At 45.4% G+C, this 18,382-nt stretch overlaps 1 protein-coding gene across 6 annotated transcripts in view; it reads left to right on the top strand.

The window, feature by feature from the left end:
* Nucleotides 1-1,616: 1,616 nt before the first annotated feature.
* MGME1 (mitochondrial genome maintenance exonuclease 1) overlaps nucleotides 1,617-18,382 on the top strand; it is a 19,803-nt gene continuing 3,037 nt past the window's right edge. Inside the window, exons 1-4 of one of the 6 annotated variants that reach the window (XM_078784075.1) lie at nucleotides 2,009-2,338; nucleotides 5,624-5,710; nucleotides 5,837-5,925; nucleotides 8,241-9,015. In XM_078784075.1, coding sequence (XP_078640201.1) covers nucleotides 5,626-5,710; nucleotides 5,837-5,925; nucleotides 8,241-9,015 — 949 coding nt within the window. In that variant the 5' untranslated portion in view covers nucleotides 2,009-2,338; nucleotides 5,624-5,625. Of the gene's footprint in view, nucleotides 1,798-1,925; nucleotides 2,339-2,453; nucleotides 2,499-5,623; nucleotides 5,711-5,836; nucleotides 5,926-5,988; nucleotides 6,200-8,240; nucleotides 9,016-18,382 lie in introns of those variants that run through there. The other 5 variants (XM_078784076.1, XM_078784078.1, XM_068129602.2 and 2 more) reach the window with 5 other exon arrangements.

The following is an 18,382-nucleotide window of genomic DNA, read 5'->3' as shown; positions in this document are numbered from 1 at the left end:
ACCTTTTCCCTGGGGTGTGGATTGTACCATTACAAAAAGTGGGGATTTCTGGATTGTACTTTTACAAAAAGGGGGGGAGTGATTGTAGATTGTACCATTAAAAAGGGGGGGGGGGGATTTGTGGATTTTACCATTACAAAAAAAGGAGGGATTTGTGGATTGTACCAATACAAAAAAGGGGGGATTTGTGGATTTTACCATGACAAAAAGAGGGGAGCGGATTAGTGGATTGCACCATTACAAAAAGGGGAGATTTGTGGATTGGACCAATACGAAAACGGGGAGGTTTTTTTTTTTTGCATACAAGATCGAGGCTCGTGAAAGAGCTAACATTAATCACACAGAAAGACAAACCGACACATAAAACATATAACATGGGGAGAGAGGGGGAAGGACACAAACACAACATTTGAGAGCAGGGACATCGAGAGATCTGTGGGAGGGAGGGGGCTTTGGAGGGGAGGAAGGCATGGGAAGAGGGGGGGGGGGGTGGGAGAGGTATTAAACATATGGACACTGCCAGGACTTCCAGGAAAGAAGTTGGAATTTCAAACAAGGTGGATCTGGGGTGAATTAGCGGGGGTAGAAAAGATCAAGGTTTGGGATGGGGGAAGATAAGAGATGGTGGTGAACAGCTGTTTTAAAGACCTGGAGGGAGGAGTGGGATTGAAGGGAGTGTGGGAGTTTGTTCCAGAGGCGGGAGAAAAGAGGAATGAAAGAGTGAAGGTGAGCAGAGGGCCGAGATTTCGGCAGTTTAACCATCAGAGGGTTTCTGGCAGATCTTGTGCGACCTGTAGGAATATTTGGGGGACAAAGCACAGAGAGACCTGGGGGAGCAAGGCCGGAGAGGAAACGGTAGAAAACAGAAAGACCACCAACCTGCCTGTGGTGAGTGAGTGAAAGGCCCTCGGAGTTAGCTTCATTGCAGAAGATTCCAATGATTCTGAAAGCTTTGGTTTCAACAGCGTGAAGCCGAGCTAGGTGTGAGGCAGGAGCACCGGCCCAGAGGGGGGAACAGTATTCCATTGAGCTGCGGATGAAAGCCTTGTATGTGGTGAGGAGCTCAGGTGTGCCGAGGAAGGACTTCGCACGACGGAGGATGCCCAGTCGGCGACTGGCTTTGGAGGCCAGCTTGGAAATGTGGTTTTCCCAAGAAAGATCATGGCAGATAGTGAGACCCAAAACCTTGAGCGACAGAACTTCTTGGAGAGGATTGTTGAGAAAGTGGACGGGAGGGTTGTCCAGTCGGTGTGGATTGTACCATTACAAAAAAGGGGGGATTTGTGGATTTCCCATTACAAAAAGAGGGGAGCGGATTAGTGGATTGCACCATTACAAAAAGGGGGAGGTGTGGATTGTACCATTACAAAAAAGGGGGAAGTGTTTGTGGATTGTACCTTTACAAAAAAGGGGGGATTTGTGGATTTCCCATTACAAAAAGAGGGGAGCGGATTAGTGGATTGCACCATTACAAAAAGGGGGAGGTGTGGATTGTACCATTACAAAAAAGGGGGAAGTGTTTGTGGATTGTACCTTTACAAAAAAGGGGGGATTTGTGGATTGTACCAATACAAAAAGGGGGAGGTGTCGACCTTTGGGTTGAGGTCAAAGTTCACATGGAACCTCTCCCTCAACTATCAAAACCCTTGTGGTGTCATATTACCAATGAACGCTCAGGAAAATTTTAATTACGCTGCTATCCGCGCTTATCCCTGTGAGGAAATGAATGCCTGAGCTTGTACATCTCATCGAAGGAAGACATGGCGGAAAGTTTGACACACTATGTCAACACGAACCGTGAGTATCCGCAACATATCAACATCCACGTACGTAATAAGTAGATAGCTCTGACGTCCATGTCCTAGCTCCTCCCACTCCCGGATTCACTTTCTGAGCCAATCACAATTCACAATCCTGTTCAAAGCACACGTCAGATTTCCTCTCTGTACGTGAACGGGTGAACTTCCCATAACAAAGGACAAATGCGAGTTGTCAGTGTTTTACAAGTTAATGTTAAACATCCGATTCGACGAGTTATAATGAATAATTTATGTCGAAGTTCCCTGTGTCAATTAAAACAATTAAACCAACATCAACAACAACAACAACAACAACATCAACAAGGCGAAACCTGCCGATCGGTTTCGTTATGTGATATATAACGGTTTCCCCGTTTAATTCCCATTCCCAAGGCCCGTGTAATCGGCCCTGTTTAAGTTTCCGCCATTATGATCATTGATCCACAGGGCTCCACACTTTATTAACAGCGAATCAGAGCAGACTGGCTTCACCTTTGGGCCGGCCTCGCCAGGTGGTCATCAATCTCAGGAGACCAGAGGTAAGAACGCTATTCTACCGCCCGTACTGACGTGTTATTTTTGAAATATTTCGATAAGTATTCGTGCGTTGAACGTTCGCGTCGTTTTGAAAAACGCGTAAATCGCCTGTAGTTTGATCCCGTGCGCCACATGTACTTCCGGGTTGGTTTGGCGGCAAGGGTTTGTTTTTGGTTTTGAAAATTCGTTAATGCATCTTGATTCCACCACCTTTACTTCATTACTCTGCATTCTTTACAGTGAATTATTTTTCCAAAGTGTTTAAATGTACAATCACTGATTGGACGAGACATTATAAAGGAGGCGATGACTTGAGGCTACAACAAGCTGAAGATGTTTACAGGACTTAAGGCTACCTGATGGAGATGTTTACAGGACTTGAGGCTACCTGATGGAGATGTTTACAGGACTTAAGGCTACCTGATGGAGATGTTTACAGGACTCGAGGCTACCTGATGGAGATGTTTACAGGACTTAAGGCTACCTGATGGAGATGTTTACAGGACTTGAGGCTACCTGATGGAGATGTTTACAGGACTTAAGGCTACCTGATGGAGATGTTTACAGGACTCGAGGCTACCTGATGGAAATGTTTACAGGACTTAAGGCTACCTGATGGAGATGTTTACAGGACTTAAGGCTACCTGATGGAGATGTTTACAGGACTTAAGGCTACCTGATGGAGATGTTTACAGGACTTAAGGCTACCTGATGGAGATGTTTACAGGACTTAAGGCTACCTGATGGAGATGTTTACAGGACTTAAGGCTACCTGATGGAGATGTTTACAGGACTTAAGGCTACCTGATGGAGATGTTTACAGGACTTGAGGCTACCTGATGGAGATGTTTACAGGACTTGAGGCTACCTGATGGAGATGTTTACAGGACTTGAGGCTACCTGATGGAGATGTTTACAGGACTTAAGGCTACCTGATGGAGATGTTTACAGGACTTAAGGCTACCTGATGGAGATGTTTACAGGACTTAAGGCTACCTGATGGAGATGTTTACAGGACTTAAGGCTACCTGATGGAGATGTTTACAGGACTTAAGGCTACCTGATGGAGATGTTTACAGGACTTAAGGCTACCTGATGGAGATGTTTACAGGACTTGAGGCTACCTGATGGAGATGTTTACAGGACTCGAGGCTACCTGATGGAGATGTTTACAGGACACGAGGCTACCTGATGGAGATGTTTACAGGACTCGAGGCTACCTGATGGAGATGTTTACAGGACTCGAGGCTACCTGATGGAGATGTTTACAGGACTCGAGGCTACCTGATGGAGATGTTTACAGGACTCGAGGCTACCTGATGGAGATGTTTACAGGACTTAAGGCTACCTGATGGAGATGTTTACAGGACTTAAGGCTACCTGATGGAGATGTTTACAGGACTTGAGGCTACCTGATGGAGATGTTTACAGGACTTAAGGCTACCTGATGGAGATGTTTACAGGACTTGAGGCTACCTGATGGAGATGTTTACAGGACTCGAGGCTACCTGATGGAGATGTTTACAGGACACGAGGCTACCTGATGGAGATGTTTACAGGACTCGAGGCTACCTGATGGAGATGTTTACAGGACTCGAGGCTACCTGATGGAGATGTTTACAGGACTCGAGGCTACCTGATAGAGATGTTTACAGGACTCGAGGCTACCTGATGGAGATGTTTACAGGACTCGAGGCCTCCTGATGGAGATGTTTACAGGACTCAAGGCTACCTGATGGAGATGTTTACAGGACTTAAGGCTACCTGATAGAGATGTTTACAGGATTCGAGGCTACCTGATGGAGATGTTTACCGGACTTGAGGCTACCTGATGGAGATGTTTACAGGACTTAAGGCTACCTGATGGAGATGTTTACAGGACTCGAGGCTACCTGATGGAGATGTTTACAGGACTTGAGGCTACCTGATGGAGATGTTTACAGGACTCGAGGCTACCTGATGGAGATGTTTACAGGACTCGAGGCTACCTGATGGAGATGTTTACAGGAATCGAGGCTACCTGATGGAGATGTTTACAGGACTCGAAGCTACCTGATGGATTGAAGCAGCACTATTTTGTTTTCTGAGATGGATTGATAGTGACAGATTGTCATGGGAACCGCAAGGCTAACCCCCGCTCCTGCAGGGAAAATGGCCTTAAAATGCCTGTTGATTGTCCGACTTTTTTACAAAGAGGAAGGGGGCCCTTTTTTCAAGATGGCCACCATCAGGATGGCCACCAGATGGCCACCAATTTCAATGGTTGCTAGAAGACAGGGCAGCATGTAGAATCATACTGACATAATCATAAGACTATAAACAAACCAAAAAAAATACCTATTTTGGGTGGCAACCCCCCGCCCCCTCCAGTAGACCCCCAAAGGGGCAGATTTTTTTTATGCCGTGAACAAACTTTGGCACCGCACAGGTGGTGAAGTTTGTGGTCATGTTGTGAAGAAAGCAAATACCTATTTTGGGGGGTCAAACCTGGATCCACTTTGACCCCGACAAACACCCTTAGACCCCGATTATTATTTTTTTCCCCCCTCCTTAATGCCGTGAACACATTTTAGTCACAACACAACAAATATCATTTGTGCTAAATTTGGTCTTAATCCCATCAGCGGTTTCGGAGAAGAAGTTTCAAGTGTTTATGGACGGACGGATGGATGACACGCCGTTGCATAAGCTGTGTAACCCTCCCCGTCCCCCCCAAGCTGTCTCCCTCCCACAGATCTCCCGATGTCCCTGTTCTCTACCGTTGTTGTGCTTGTGTGCTTCCCTCTCTCTCCACATCTTGTCTCCTACTCCCTTTATTATATGTTTTATGTGTCCATTTATGTTTTTTGTGTTTAATGTGTTGACTATTACACGAGCCTCGATCTTGTATGAAAAAAAAAAAAAACCCCGCCGTGAAATGGTGATGCAATATTGAGCAGCGGGGGTTGGATTTGTGTAAAAAAAAAACAAGACGAAAAGTCTAACAGCGGTGTAGCCAGGCTTGTAAAACATTATAAACCACAAACACGTATGATTAGCTTTTTAAACAGTCGCTAATGCTCTTTATAACATTAAACAAAGAAATTTGAATAATCCCGACATCTGTGAGGTATGTTTTACTTACAGAACTGAGCGAAGATCTCCTGTAATCTATATACCCCACAAGGGTTGGAGGTGTGCTCATTTACCAAGCGGCTAACTAGCACTTGCCAAGCCAGCCGTGCCTTACCGGTTTTGGATGAAGTGCTTGCTCGAATGCTTTAACCACTTGCTGATCTCTCCACAAGGAATGTTGGAGGAATGGTTCATCAGAGTAGTGATGGCAATGTACAAAAGAGCGCGCACAGCTGTAAGGATGAAGGATGGGAACAGTGGTGAGTTTGAGGTGAAGGTGGGAGTGCTTCAGGGGTCGGTACTAAGTCCACGACTATTTGTAGCTGTGATGGAGGTGCTGGCTTGGAACGTAAAGGAGGGTTTACCGTGGGAGTTGTTGTATGCAGATGATCTGGTGTTGATTGCAGAAAGTATTGCTGGACTGAAGGAGAAGATGAACAAGTGGAAGGAATGTATGGAGACAAAAGGTCTGAAGGTGAATATCGGAAAAACGAAGGTGATGGCAAGTGGTAAAGCATGTGGTGAGGTGGAAAGAACTGGGAAGTGGCCGTGTGCTGTGTGCAGGAAGGGTGTCGGAGTGAATTCCATTCAACGTACAATGTGCGCTGACTGGGTTCATCAAAAATGTAGTGGTTTGAGAGGGTCATTAACCAGTGTGGCAGCTACATTCAAATGTAAGGTGTGCACAGAGGGAGCTGCAGATGGAGGAAATGTTGAGTTGGATCTTGGAGACGGCGTGAAGCTGGAAGGTATGAAAACATTTTGCTACCTCGGAGACATGCTGAATGGAGAAGGTGGATCAGACTCGGCAATGGTTGCTAGAGAGAGATGTGCATGGAAGAAGTTTCGGGAACTGAGTGGCGTGCTGATGAGGGGAGTGTCGTTGAAGCTGAAGGGAAAGGTGTATGCTGCATGTGTGAGAAGTGTTATGATTTATGGGAGCGAGACATGGGTAATGAACGTAGAGCAGCAACGAAGGCTGGAAAGGGTGGAAATGCGAATGTTTCGGTGGATGTGCGGAGTGTCGTTGAGAGAGAAAGACAAATGATGAATTGCGAAAGATGATGGGAATAGAGTCTGTGATTGATGCTGTGAAGAGGAACAGGTTGAGATGGTTTGGTCATGTGTTGAGGAAGGATGAAAGTGACTGGTTGAGAAGAGTGATGGAAATGTATGTAGAAGGAAGTAGAGGACGGGGAAGACCGAGAAAGACTTGGCTAAAGATGGTGGAAGAAGAAATGCAGGCAAGGGGGTTAACAAGGGGAGATGCAGAAAATAGGACAAAATGGAGAACATTGTCATGGGGACCCCAAGGCTAACCCCCGCTCTTGCAGGGGAAATGGCCTGAAAATGCATGTTGTTGTTTGTTGTTGTTGATCTCTCCACAAGAAACTTGGTAAATGAACACACACCCAATGTTCTTGAGACCCGCCCATAGATCGACTGTAATCTATCTACCCCAAAGATGAAGGGCCTTCCTGCCCCTCCCGTAGTGAGTGGGTGTCGGCCTATTAGTAAATTAAAATGTTTGTCAGTGGAGTCAGCCGTCGTAATGACATCATAGACGTTATGACGTAACGGACACAAAACTGTCGCTACTTTATTATGTAGAAGATGATATATTTTAATTTCCAGTAAGTTTGCAGTCACTACGAATGGATTAGTGTTATGATTAGATTTACTATAATATTAACGTTATATTTCGAAAATATTACCATTAAAAAAACCGAAGCTAATCCTTACTTCTGCGGTTATTAATATTAGTGCCGAACAACGCTCCTCACTGATTCATGAACCATACACCGCTTCAATCCATTAACTTTGTATTCATGACATTGGGATTAAAGTGTGATGGTTATATTTACAATATTATTATTATTATTATTACGAAAATTATACCACTGAAACGATACACTCCTGTATTAAGAAACCTGGGCTTAATTTGTCCGAAGTGGTCTGAAGGTGAGGCATAACGCTAAAGGCCTATACATACCATTTTGTTGGAAGAGACGTAACGCTGATGCTTTCGATATTTGATGGTCATTTTAACAATCGGTTTGTTTGTGTTACACACTGAATGAAAAACGTAAAGGTAGAGCATGCAGATTGTGATTATATGACAGGTTCGACGTTATGTTTGGCATGAACGGCATATAAATCCGTATCACCATAATGACATCAGACGTAATCACAGCACCCTGTCATGTGACCAGATGCTCGGCTCTGATTGGTATACGTTTGAGGGGACATACATACATACACACATACATACATACGGACAAACACTGTTCTAGAGGGCTTTGCCTGATGGGCTACGCCGTAAAGAATTGTTTTCTTTTAAATTGAGGGCAAAATATATCTATTTTATATAGTGTTACCCCATGAAGAGCTGTGTTAAATCAACTTTAATCCAGATGTTCAAGTTGATTTTAAGGATTACTTGAAGGAACGATGAGAAAGTGAATGTCGAGCTTTGCGTGCATGTGCAGCTTTTCAAACTCAGTGCGGCATATGGCTGCCGTAAATGGGAGACAGACGAACGCACAGACGTGTGTGTGTGTGTGTGTGTGTGTGTGTGTGTGTGTGTGTGTGTGTGTGTGTGTGTGTGTGTGTGTGTGTGTGTGTGTGTGTGTGTGTGTGTGTGTGTGTGTGTGTTACATACCTGGCATATGCACAAGACATGACATCACTTTTTCTGTAGAAACTGGTGGTTTTATTTTCCCATGAATCCACATCCTTCCCCCCCCCCCACCCCCCCCCCCCCTCCTTGCTCCTTTCCACCCCGCGCAGCACGGTGATACACAGGTTTACATCTCGGGTCTACATATGGTGCTCTGCAGACTGATTGCAGGCAGTTGCCGGCAATATTGTTTTTCACACCCAGCTGCCTTGTATGCTTTGGGATTTCCTCGTACATTCTGCTCTTCTGCAGAAGAGTCAGCTGCCAAGAGCAGTCAACTTTACCAGGAGCTCGTGGAGGAGCTGGTGGATGGGAAGTTCTCTCCAAGAACAGTGACCAGGCGATTGGCAACTCCATCACCATTCCTCCGTATGTTTCCTGGACCGGAAAGCGACCATGATCCAATTCCCAAATCCCTTTTCCCTTTCACAAATCCAGAACGGGAGGTGGATAGAGAGAGGGATCTAGAACATGGCGGGCAGAAGTGGATATCTGAATCTGGAACGGTTCTTGAGAGAAATATTTCTTCTGGGTTCGAGAAAGGCAACCAAGAAGTAGAAGTGCAAGAAGGACTTCCAAAAAAGAACACCATGATGAAGGTGATGGGAACTGGTTTACAAAACGCTGATGGAAAGGTGAATTGTGAGCCGATGAATTTGGAGGATGTGAAAAGTGAGGTGGAAGGCACGACAAGCATCAGCAACGAGGTGGCAAATAACCAAGGAGAAGAGTGTGTTGGAAGGAGGGGTCATTGGGGTTCACTCCCCAGTGTCACACGGATTTTGAAACAAACCATGTCTTTGGAGCAGCATTTCCTACTTTCCCGGTGGCGACGTAGAATGATCGCTCAGCTGGGGAATGAAGGTTTCCAACATTACCAAAAGAGTAAGGACACGGCTTGCACCTCTTTGCTGTATACGTCTTTCCCGATAGCAGCAAAGCCTCTCATTGAGATCTGGGGTGTGTTCCGTTAGCAAGCGGCTTACTATCGCTTTCCAAGCCAGTCGTTCCTTATCAAGCGTTTTGCAAGCTGCTCGTCGAGCCGCTCCGTAAGCGATTACTTGACGTGTTTCGTTATGTCAGCAAAATTGGTCACCATAGTCTGATTCAAAACGATACCACAACCAATAAATTGTTCAGAAGTTCAGAACCCCTGTTATGTATACTCATATTATTATTATTGAAATGTGCATTTCATACTTTAATTCTTACTCTACTTTTAATCCAAATTCTTCAATATCTACAAATGTGCAAGCCCCCCCCCTCGCTGCCCCCCTCCCCAAATGCATAGTGGTGTATAGGTCCATAGATAAGCTTGGCACAGGGATCCTCCCTCTGACCCCCCCACCCCCAATTATTTATCTTTCTTTCCCTCTTGCTCGTGTTGCCTGGTGTTGGCTTAGCGGTTAGGGTGCCGGCTTGGGATCCTAGGATCCTGGGCTCAAATCCCGGTCGATCACTGAATTAACACCAGGGGGGTTGACTCAGCCTGTCATCCTTCAAAGATGGCTTAGCGGTCAGGGTGCCAGCTTAGGATCCTGGGTTCAAATCCCGGTCGATCACTGAATTAACACCAGGGGGGGTTGACTCAGCCTGTCATCCTTCCAAGATGGCTAAGCGGTTAGGGTGCCGGCTTGGGATCCCAGGATCCTGGGCTCAAATCCCGGTCGATCACTGAATTAACACCAGGGGGGTTGACTCAGCCTGTCATCCTTCCAAGTTGGCTTAGCGGTTAGGGTGCCGGCTTGGGATCCCAGGATCCTGGGTTCGAATCCCGGTCGATCACTGAATTAACACCAGGGTGGTTGACTCAGCCTGTCATCCTTCCGAGGTCGGCAAATTGAGTACCAGATAACTGGTAATTCCCTGCGGGTCACAAGAGGCGACTAACAGGGTTGGCGGCAGGAAGGGCATCCGGCCATAAAACATTGCCTCAAAAAGGGGACCACGGTGCCCAAAAAAAGGCCAACCCCTGCTCTGTGGGGAAAAATGGCCTCCAAAGGTGGATCTTTTCTTGTTCTTCCCTCTTGCTCATACTCTGTAGCCGCTGCTAACACAATCCATTCGTTTGCGGAAGTTGTCACAAGAGGATCGAGTAAAACTGAAAACGACGGTCAGCATTTGCTCGAGTACCACGATAGCATTGTTTCCATGGAGACTGCCATGTTGTTGAGTGGTGCTGAGTGCTCCATTCCATTGGAATGCTTTCCAAGCAGTAGCGAGTTGCTTACTAACGGAACCCAACCTGAACTGGGATTACTTGAGTCATTGAATTGCTTTTCTCTCAGAATACTCTCACTTTTTTGACCACACCCTTTACCTCTTTTGCTTTGGGCTAATTGGAGCAAAGTCAAAAGCCTGAGTGATGTTCTTACATTAACAATGCTGCCAGGACTATTCTATATGCTCCAAGGAAATGAATTTACATGATTTTAAATTCTTTTTTTTGAATCCCTTGATTTTTCACCGTAACTGAATGTTTGCTGTACCTGCCACAATGTTAATCACACCCCCCCCCCCCCAACCCTCCAAGCCCCCTAAACATATATGTCAGACACAAAAGGTTCAGAAAAGCTTTCGCTCTAGCCCGGGCTCCTGTGCCTTCACTTTTCCAACCTCTAGGGATTAAATGAGTGTTTCAAAAGAGAAAAATCGAGCAACGCCTGAAACGTTTTTTTGGGGTTTAGGGACAATTTTTAGTCCCAAGCAAAGAAGCAAGATTTTGATCGATGGATGGAATCAGAAAAACATAGAGCAAGGTTCGGGTGGTTCTTAGCGACATAAGGCCAAAAAAAAAATTGAATTGTTTTACTCCTAGCCATTAATTTTTTTGGTATTGGGGTAAAACTTCTGCATGTGAAATATTTTTTGAATACATCAAGTTTTAGGGGTTGCACAGTGACTCGTGGTTGTCAGCCACTCGATGTTTGTGCCCGATAAGCGTTGATTTCCTGCAATCTGGAAACCTCTTGCGATGTTCTGTCACAACTTGAAGCAGATACTGGGTTTGCTGTTCATCCCTTGTCAGGAGACGCATGTCAGCAGATCTATCCACCTATCTTATCACTGTGGATGTATCGTGTTCATGTTGGATTTGATTCTGGGATCGGATCACAGCACTGTGTATGTATCGTGTTCATGTTGTATTTGATTCTGGGATCGGATCACAGCACTATGTATGTATCGTGTTCATGTTGGATTTGATTCTGGGATCGGATCACAGCACTGTGTATGTATCGTGTTCATGTTGGATTTGATTCTGGGATCGGATCGCAGCACTGTGTTTGTATCGTGTTCATGTTGGATTTGATTCTGGGATCGGATCGCAGCACTGTGTATGTATCGTGTTCATGTTGGATTTGATTCTGGGATCGGATCGCAGCACTGTGTATGTATCGTGTTCATGTTGGATTTGATTCTGGGATCGGATCACAGCACTGTGTATGTATCGTGTTCATGTTGGATTTGATTCTGGGATCGGATCACAGCACTGTGTATGTATCGTGTTCATGTTGTATTTGATTCTGGGATCGGATCACAGCACTGTGTATGTATCATGTTCATGTTGGATTTGATTCTGGGATCGGATCACAGCACTGTGTATGTATTGTGTTCATGTTGGATTTGATTCTGGGATCGGATCGCAGCACTGTGTTTGTATCGTGTTCATGTTGGATTTGATTCTGGGATCGGATCGCAGCACTGTGTATGTATCGTGTTCATGTTGGATTTGATTCTGGGATCGGATCGCAGCACTGTGTATGTATCGTGTTCATGTTGTATTTGATTCTGGGATCGGATCGCAGCACTGTGTATGTATCGTGTTCATGTTGGATTTGATTCTGGGATCGGATCACAGCACTGTGTATGTATCCTGTTCATGTTGGATTTGATTCTGGGATCGGATCACAGCACTGTGTATGTATCGTGTTCATGTTGGATTTGATTCTGGGATCGGATCGCAGCACTGTGTATGTATCGTGTTCATGTTGGATTTGATTCTGGGATCGGATCGCAGCACTGTGTATGTATCGTGTTCATGTTGGATTTGATTCTGGGATCGGATCACAGCACTGTGTATGTATCCTGTTCATGTTGGATTTGATTCTGGGATCGGATCGCAGCACTGTGTATGTATCGTGGTCATGTTGGATTTGATTCTGGGATCGGATCACAGCACTGTGTATGTATCGTGTTCATGTTGGATTTGATTCTGGGATCGGATCACAGCACTGTGTATGTATCCTGTTCATGTTGGATTTGATTCTGGGATCGGATCACAGCACTGTGTATGTATCGTGTTCATGTTGGATTTGATTCTGGGATCGGATCGCAGCACTGTGTATGTATCCTGTTCATGTTGGATTTGATTCTGGGATCGGATCGCAGCACTGTGTATGTATCGTGTTCATGTTGGATTTGATTCTGGGATCGGATCGCAGCACTGTGTATGTATCCTGTTCATGTTGGATTTGATTCTGGGATCGGATCGCAGCACTGTGTATGTATCGTGTTCATGTTGGATTTGATTCTGGGATCGGATCGCAGCACTGTGTATGTATCGTGTTCATGTTGGATTTGATTCTGGGATCGGATCGCAGCACTGTGTATGTATCGTGTTCATGTTGGATTTGATTCTGGGATCGGATCACAGCACTGTGTATGTATCCTGTTCATGTTGGATTTGATTCTGGGATCGGATCGCAGCACTGTGTATGTATCCTGTTCATGTTGGATTTGATTCTGGGATCGGATCGCAGCACTGTGTATGTATCGTGTTCATGTTGGATTTGATTCTGGGATCGGATCGCAGCACTGTGTATGTATCGTGTTCATGTTGTATTTGATTCTGGGATCGGATCGCAGCACTGTGTATGTATCGTGTTCATGTTGGATTTGATTCTGGGATCGGATCACAGCACTGTGTATGTATCGTGTTCATGTTGGATTTGATTCTGGGATCGGATCACAGCACTGTGTATGTATCCTGTTCATGTTGGATTTGATTCTGGGATCGGATCACAGCACTGTGTATGTATCGTGTTCATGTTGGATTTGATTCTGGGATCGGATCGCAGCACTGTGTATGTATCCTGTTCATGTTGGATTTGATTCTGGGATCGGATCGCAGCACTGTGTATGTATCGTGTGCATGTTGGATTTGATTCTGGGATCGGATCATAGCACTGTGTATGTATCCTGTTCATGTTGGATTTGATTCTGGGATCGGATCGCAGCACTGTGTATGTATCCTGTTCATGTTGGATTTGATTCTGGGATCGGATCGCAGCACTGTGTATGTATCGTGTTCATGTTGGATTTGATTCTGGGATCGGATCACAGCACTGTGTATGTATCCTGTTCATGTTGGATTTGATTCTGGGATCGGATCGCAGCACTGTGTATGTATCGTGTTCATGTTGGATTTGATTCTGGGATCGGATCGCAGCACTGTGTATGTATCGTGTTCATGTTGGATTTGATTCTGGGATCGGATCGCAGCACTGTGTATGTATCGTGTTCATGTTGGATTTGATTCTGGGATCGGATCGCAGCACTGTGTATGTATCGTGTTCATGTTGGATTTGATTCTGGGATCGGATCGCAGCACTGTGTTTGTATCGTGTTCCACGGTTCAGATTTAAAAAATTATTTTATTTGTGTTTTTTCCTCCATGCATCTTGCACAAGGCCCATCCGTTTGGATTCAACCCTCCTAAAAGAATGCGTTGTTCAATGCTCGTGAATCTTTCAATTGGTTGAGAACCGGGTGGGAAAATGGTGAAGTTTCCCACAGAAAACGGTCCCACCTTGTTGCCTGCGGTCACTCCTGTCATCTTGTGGAGTGAGAAGGAAAACAAAATTCCCCAACTAAATGGCTTCACAAAGCCTGGGGGTGAAACCTCCTATTCTGATCTGCACTTGACAGATGATACGTTAAGCCTCCGATGGTAAAAAATGACTGTGTGCTCTTGGGGATTTTGGGTTGTGTTCTGCACTGAACCCAAACAAGTTCCTACCCAAACCTTTGATATTACCTCCATGTGAGGATCATCCGGGGGGTGAGGGGACGTCTAACCTCGACAGGCTTTCTCCCATATTTTTTCTCCCAAATCTTGAGGTCTCCACCGGACAGTAATTAGGCCCACCACCCATAAGAGGAATCCATACCGGTCACGTCGCTTTATGAAAGTTTTCAAGGCACGCTTCTTCTTCTACTTTTGCCATAGTGATATTGTCACGTCAAAGGCTCAGCTAACATGGGCTCCCTGAGCCAGAGGTCTAAGACCTTCACGAATGTCATCAAAATTAAATGATGATTTATTACTCTGCGTTTATTTAGTTGTAATGTTTCCCCAAAATATCCTTTGTTTTGGGGTTTTCTGCCCTGGGCTCCTCGTTTCTCCTCATAAAGCTGAGTTTTTCCAAACCGGATTCATGTTTTTATGTTGATTGTGTCTCGTCTAAATGTTACTGTTTTATCCCGTGCAGTATTTCATGTTCATTTGTTCGTTGTTTTTGCTTTTCGTTTTGTTTAGTATTATTCAAGGCCTGATACGGCTACCCTCGGATAGAAAGTGTGTAAAATATTTATCTCTGTTTCTCATTTTGTTTCCTTCTTCACAGGTATCCTGCTAGCTTCTACCTCCTCAACATTATCTTATTTCCTTTCCTCCGTTAAAAAAAAAAAATTTTTTTTTTTTTTTTTTTTAACTTTTCACTCCATAATGATTCTCATTTCTACTTGAATTTCCTTCTGCTTCTGGTTCTGCATTTTCCCCCGTTATACCCCCACCTCTTTTGTCAATATCTCCAAACTGAATCTACATTAAATATAAACGCTTCTTCCTCCTCCTTTCAAAGCGTTTGAAAATGCATTTCAACCCTTGTATCTCCTTTTGAAATGCTTGAAAATGCTTCTCCACCACGATATATGTCTCTTCTTCTTCACAAGGATTATTTTTCAGAGCTGCTTGGTCCACCAATCATCCTCCACCAACCTCCCCCTCCCCTGCCCGCAGTACTGTGCAGCTTTTCTCAGTGCGTTTAACAAGGAATCTTATCTCCCATTCCATTATCTTTATCTCCGTTTGTGAAAGTTGGGAATCTAGATTTTCAGAATAAGCATCCACACCACTCAATCTACGCCCCCCCAAACACAAACCTTTCCCCGCACCCCACACACACAAACCGCCCCCCAAACCTCCCTCCCCCACAACCGCCCCCCCAAACCTCCCTCCCCCCCCCCCCCCCCCCCCCCACACAAGAAACCTTTCAAAGCATCCTTCCTCCTCTCCCCAATGCCTCTTCCCCCCTCATCCTCCACCATCCAACTCTTAACTATATGAAGCTCAAACATCTCGCTACAACCTGACAGATCTCTCAGTCCTAGTCATTACCGTTAAACCAGACATCATCTGTTTTAACAAAATCTTTCCTCCCACAGGATGCCCCTGACTCCTTCGTATCTCTCCCTGATTATTGTCTCCTCTGATTTGATAGGCCTGAACCACACCCTGTCAGCAGAGTTGCACTTTACATCAATAACCCTTTCTCATTGTCCATGTACTGATTTTGCACTTCCCAACCTCCAGGTGTACATCTGGCTGCGCTCTCCCCTCTGCTCCCACCTTTTATTCATCTTTGTTGTACTGTCCTCCTAACAGTGACGACCATCTACATCTCTGTCTCAAACAACATGGACCACCTTTTAACCACTCATCCTAACTCTTTTCCTCGTATGTGGGCTGGGTTCTGAGTCACCAAGCAACTTGGCTGGGTGTTGGAAGCTCTCTCACCTGCCATGGCACTTCAGTAAAGGACTTATGTGACTTCATGGGACTGACTCAATCTGTGAACTTTCCAACCTGGATTTCTCCCAATGGCAAATCCTCATTTCTGGACATAATGACAAACTTTCCTGCAAATGTGTCCTCTTTCTCTGCTCCAATTGGTTCACCTGATCATGTGCGTGTGAAGGTCACCCTCTCTCTCGTTGTTCTCAAAGCTGCCTCAATGCCGGCGTGTCTGGCAGTCCACTCAAGCAGATTGGCAGGAACTGCAAGCAGCCATCTCTCTTCAGGACTGGTCTCCCATATCTACTGCCGCTGATGTTAACTCAACCTGGGAATTCTTCCACAGAAACCTGCTCTCTCTCATGCACAGATTCTTCCCATGTCGTCTTCAATTATCCCACCCATGGTACACTGAATCCTGTGGTGAGGCAGTTGCTCAGAACCAACTTGCCTTCTCTTCCTGGAAGGCTAATCCAACCAAAGGAAATCTCAGTTTATTCCAAAAAGTCTTCAACAACTCTGGTTCACTCTGGATAGACAGAACATCTTTGTTCAAGCTCGTCTCCCTGTTCGATAACCTGGTGGTGCCTTGTTAATTCTGTCTCTTCTCCATGCTCCCCTTCCATCCCTTACCTCTTCAAATGGCACCACAGCGGACTTCGCTCGTAAGAAGGCCAAAAACTTCAATTCTGTGTTTGCTTTCAAATATTGTGACCCCAATATTTGTGACCCCAATCTCCCGTGATGAAGCTGATTCCGAGGGCCTTTCACTCGCTCAACGCAGGCAGGTAGGTGGTCTTTTTGTTTAAAACCGACTCCCCTCCGGCCTAGCTCCCCCAGCTCTGTCTGTGCTCTGTCCTCCAAATATTCATTCAGGGCACACAAGATCTGTCAGCAACCATCTTCTGGTGAAACTGCCAAAATCAAGACTCCCTGCTCACCTTTACTCTTTCATTCCTCCTTTTCCTGCCTCTGGAACAAACTCCCACACTCTCTTCAATCCCTCTCCTCCCTCCAGGTCTTTAAAACAGCTGTTCACCACCATCTCGTATCTTCTCCCATCCAAAATCTTGATATTTTCTACCCCTGTTAATACAAAAACAAATCCACCTTTTTCAAATTCCATTTTCTTTCCTGAAACCCTCTGCAGTGTCCATCTTGTTTATCCCATGTACCCCGCTCCAGCCCTCTCCCTTCCACAGATCTCCCGATGAACCTGTTCCCTCCTGTTGTTGTGCTTCTCTGTCTCTGTCTCTCTCTCTCATCGCTCCTCCTTCTACTGCTCCCTTTATGATGCGTTTTATGTGTGAGCTCTTACACAACCCTCGCCTTGGTATACAAAAAAAAACGTAAACTGTTCAGCCTGGCAGAGGTATACTCTCTACCGAGTACCGTTCTCATTGTTTTTCGAGTGAGGATGGAAAAAGATTAATCCGAGTGATCAGAAGTAATATCTGGGAGAAAACGAGGGAAAATGGAGCACGTGCGGTCAAAAGCGGAGGCAGAATAAACAACCCGACGTGCCCCTCCCTACACTTGGCCGGAGTTTAACAAGTACACAAATTTAACAATTCATCACAACAAGATACGGTTTGGCACATAAAATAGGATGAAAACACGACCAGTCCAAGTAGTTGATCTGGAGGGAGGAACTCGTGAACCAGAAACACGTGCAGAACAACCCAGAACCAGGAGGCTCTTTGAACATCTCGGACTATTAAAAAGTGATGAGATGCTGTCGAAGGAACAACTTTCAAAAAGGAATAGCTTTCAATTTGCCTTCAGGGTTATAAAATTACAATCGTGTATCATACAGCTATCCATGCTTCCGGTAATGCCGAAGCACTCTTGTGACATGCAATACATTAGGTAGTGAGTGTACTGGGCGGTTTGCCATTACCTCCCCAGTAGTAGATGAGGAATTTGGCCAGATTGCCAAGAATGACCACTGCTTTGTCAAAAGACTCAGTAGGATGATCTTTGACATATCCCAGCAAATGCCAGCAGACGGGTTTCCGGTCTAAAGTCTATCCAATGGCTGCATGCTCATTGATGCAACACCCTGCTTGCGAATCATCAACATGACAGTTTATAGTCGGGTTGAGAATCAAATCCAGACCAGGCAGCTCAAAGATGGGTATGCTGCCTGTTTGACCCAATGAGCCGTAAACTTGCCCAATTTTGAAAAATGTACATTCGTTGACATATGTGGGAAAATTACACGCTCAGACCAGGAATCGAATCCAGGTCCTCTTGTGAACCATACCAGTGCTCCGTCACCTGAGCTATCTGGGTGACCCTAGACCTGAGATATCTGGGTGACCCTAAACCTGAGCTATCTGGGTGACCCTAGACCTGAGATATCTGGGTGACCCTAAACCTGAGCTATCTGGGTGACCCTAGACCTGAGATATCTGGGTGACCCTAAACCTGAGCTATCTGGGTGACCCTAGACCT

Source organism: Myxine glutinosa, chromosome 9, assembly GCF_964187855.1.
Source record: "Myxine glutinosa chromosome 9, kmMyxGlut1.1, whole genome shotgun sequence".
NCBI classification, from domain to species: domain Eukaryota; kingdom Metazoa; phylum Chordata; class Myxini; order Myxiniformes; family Myxinidae; genus Myxine; species Myxine glutinosa.
Note: the sequence above shows the minus strand (reverse complement) of the source record. Positions and strands in the feature narration are given on the sequence as shown.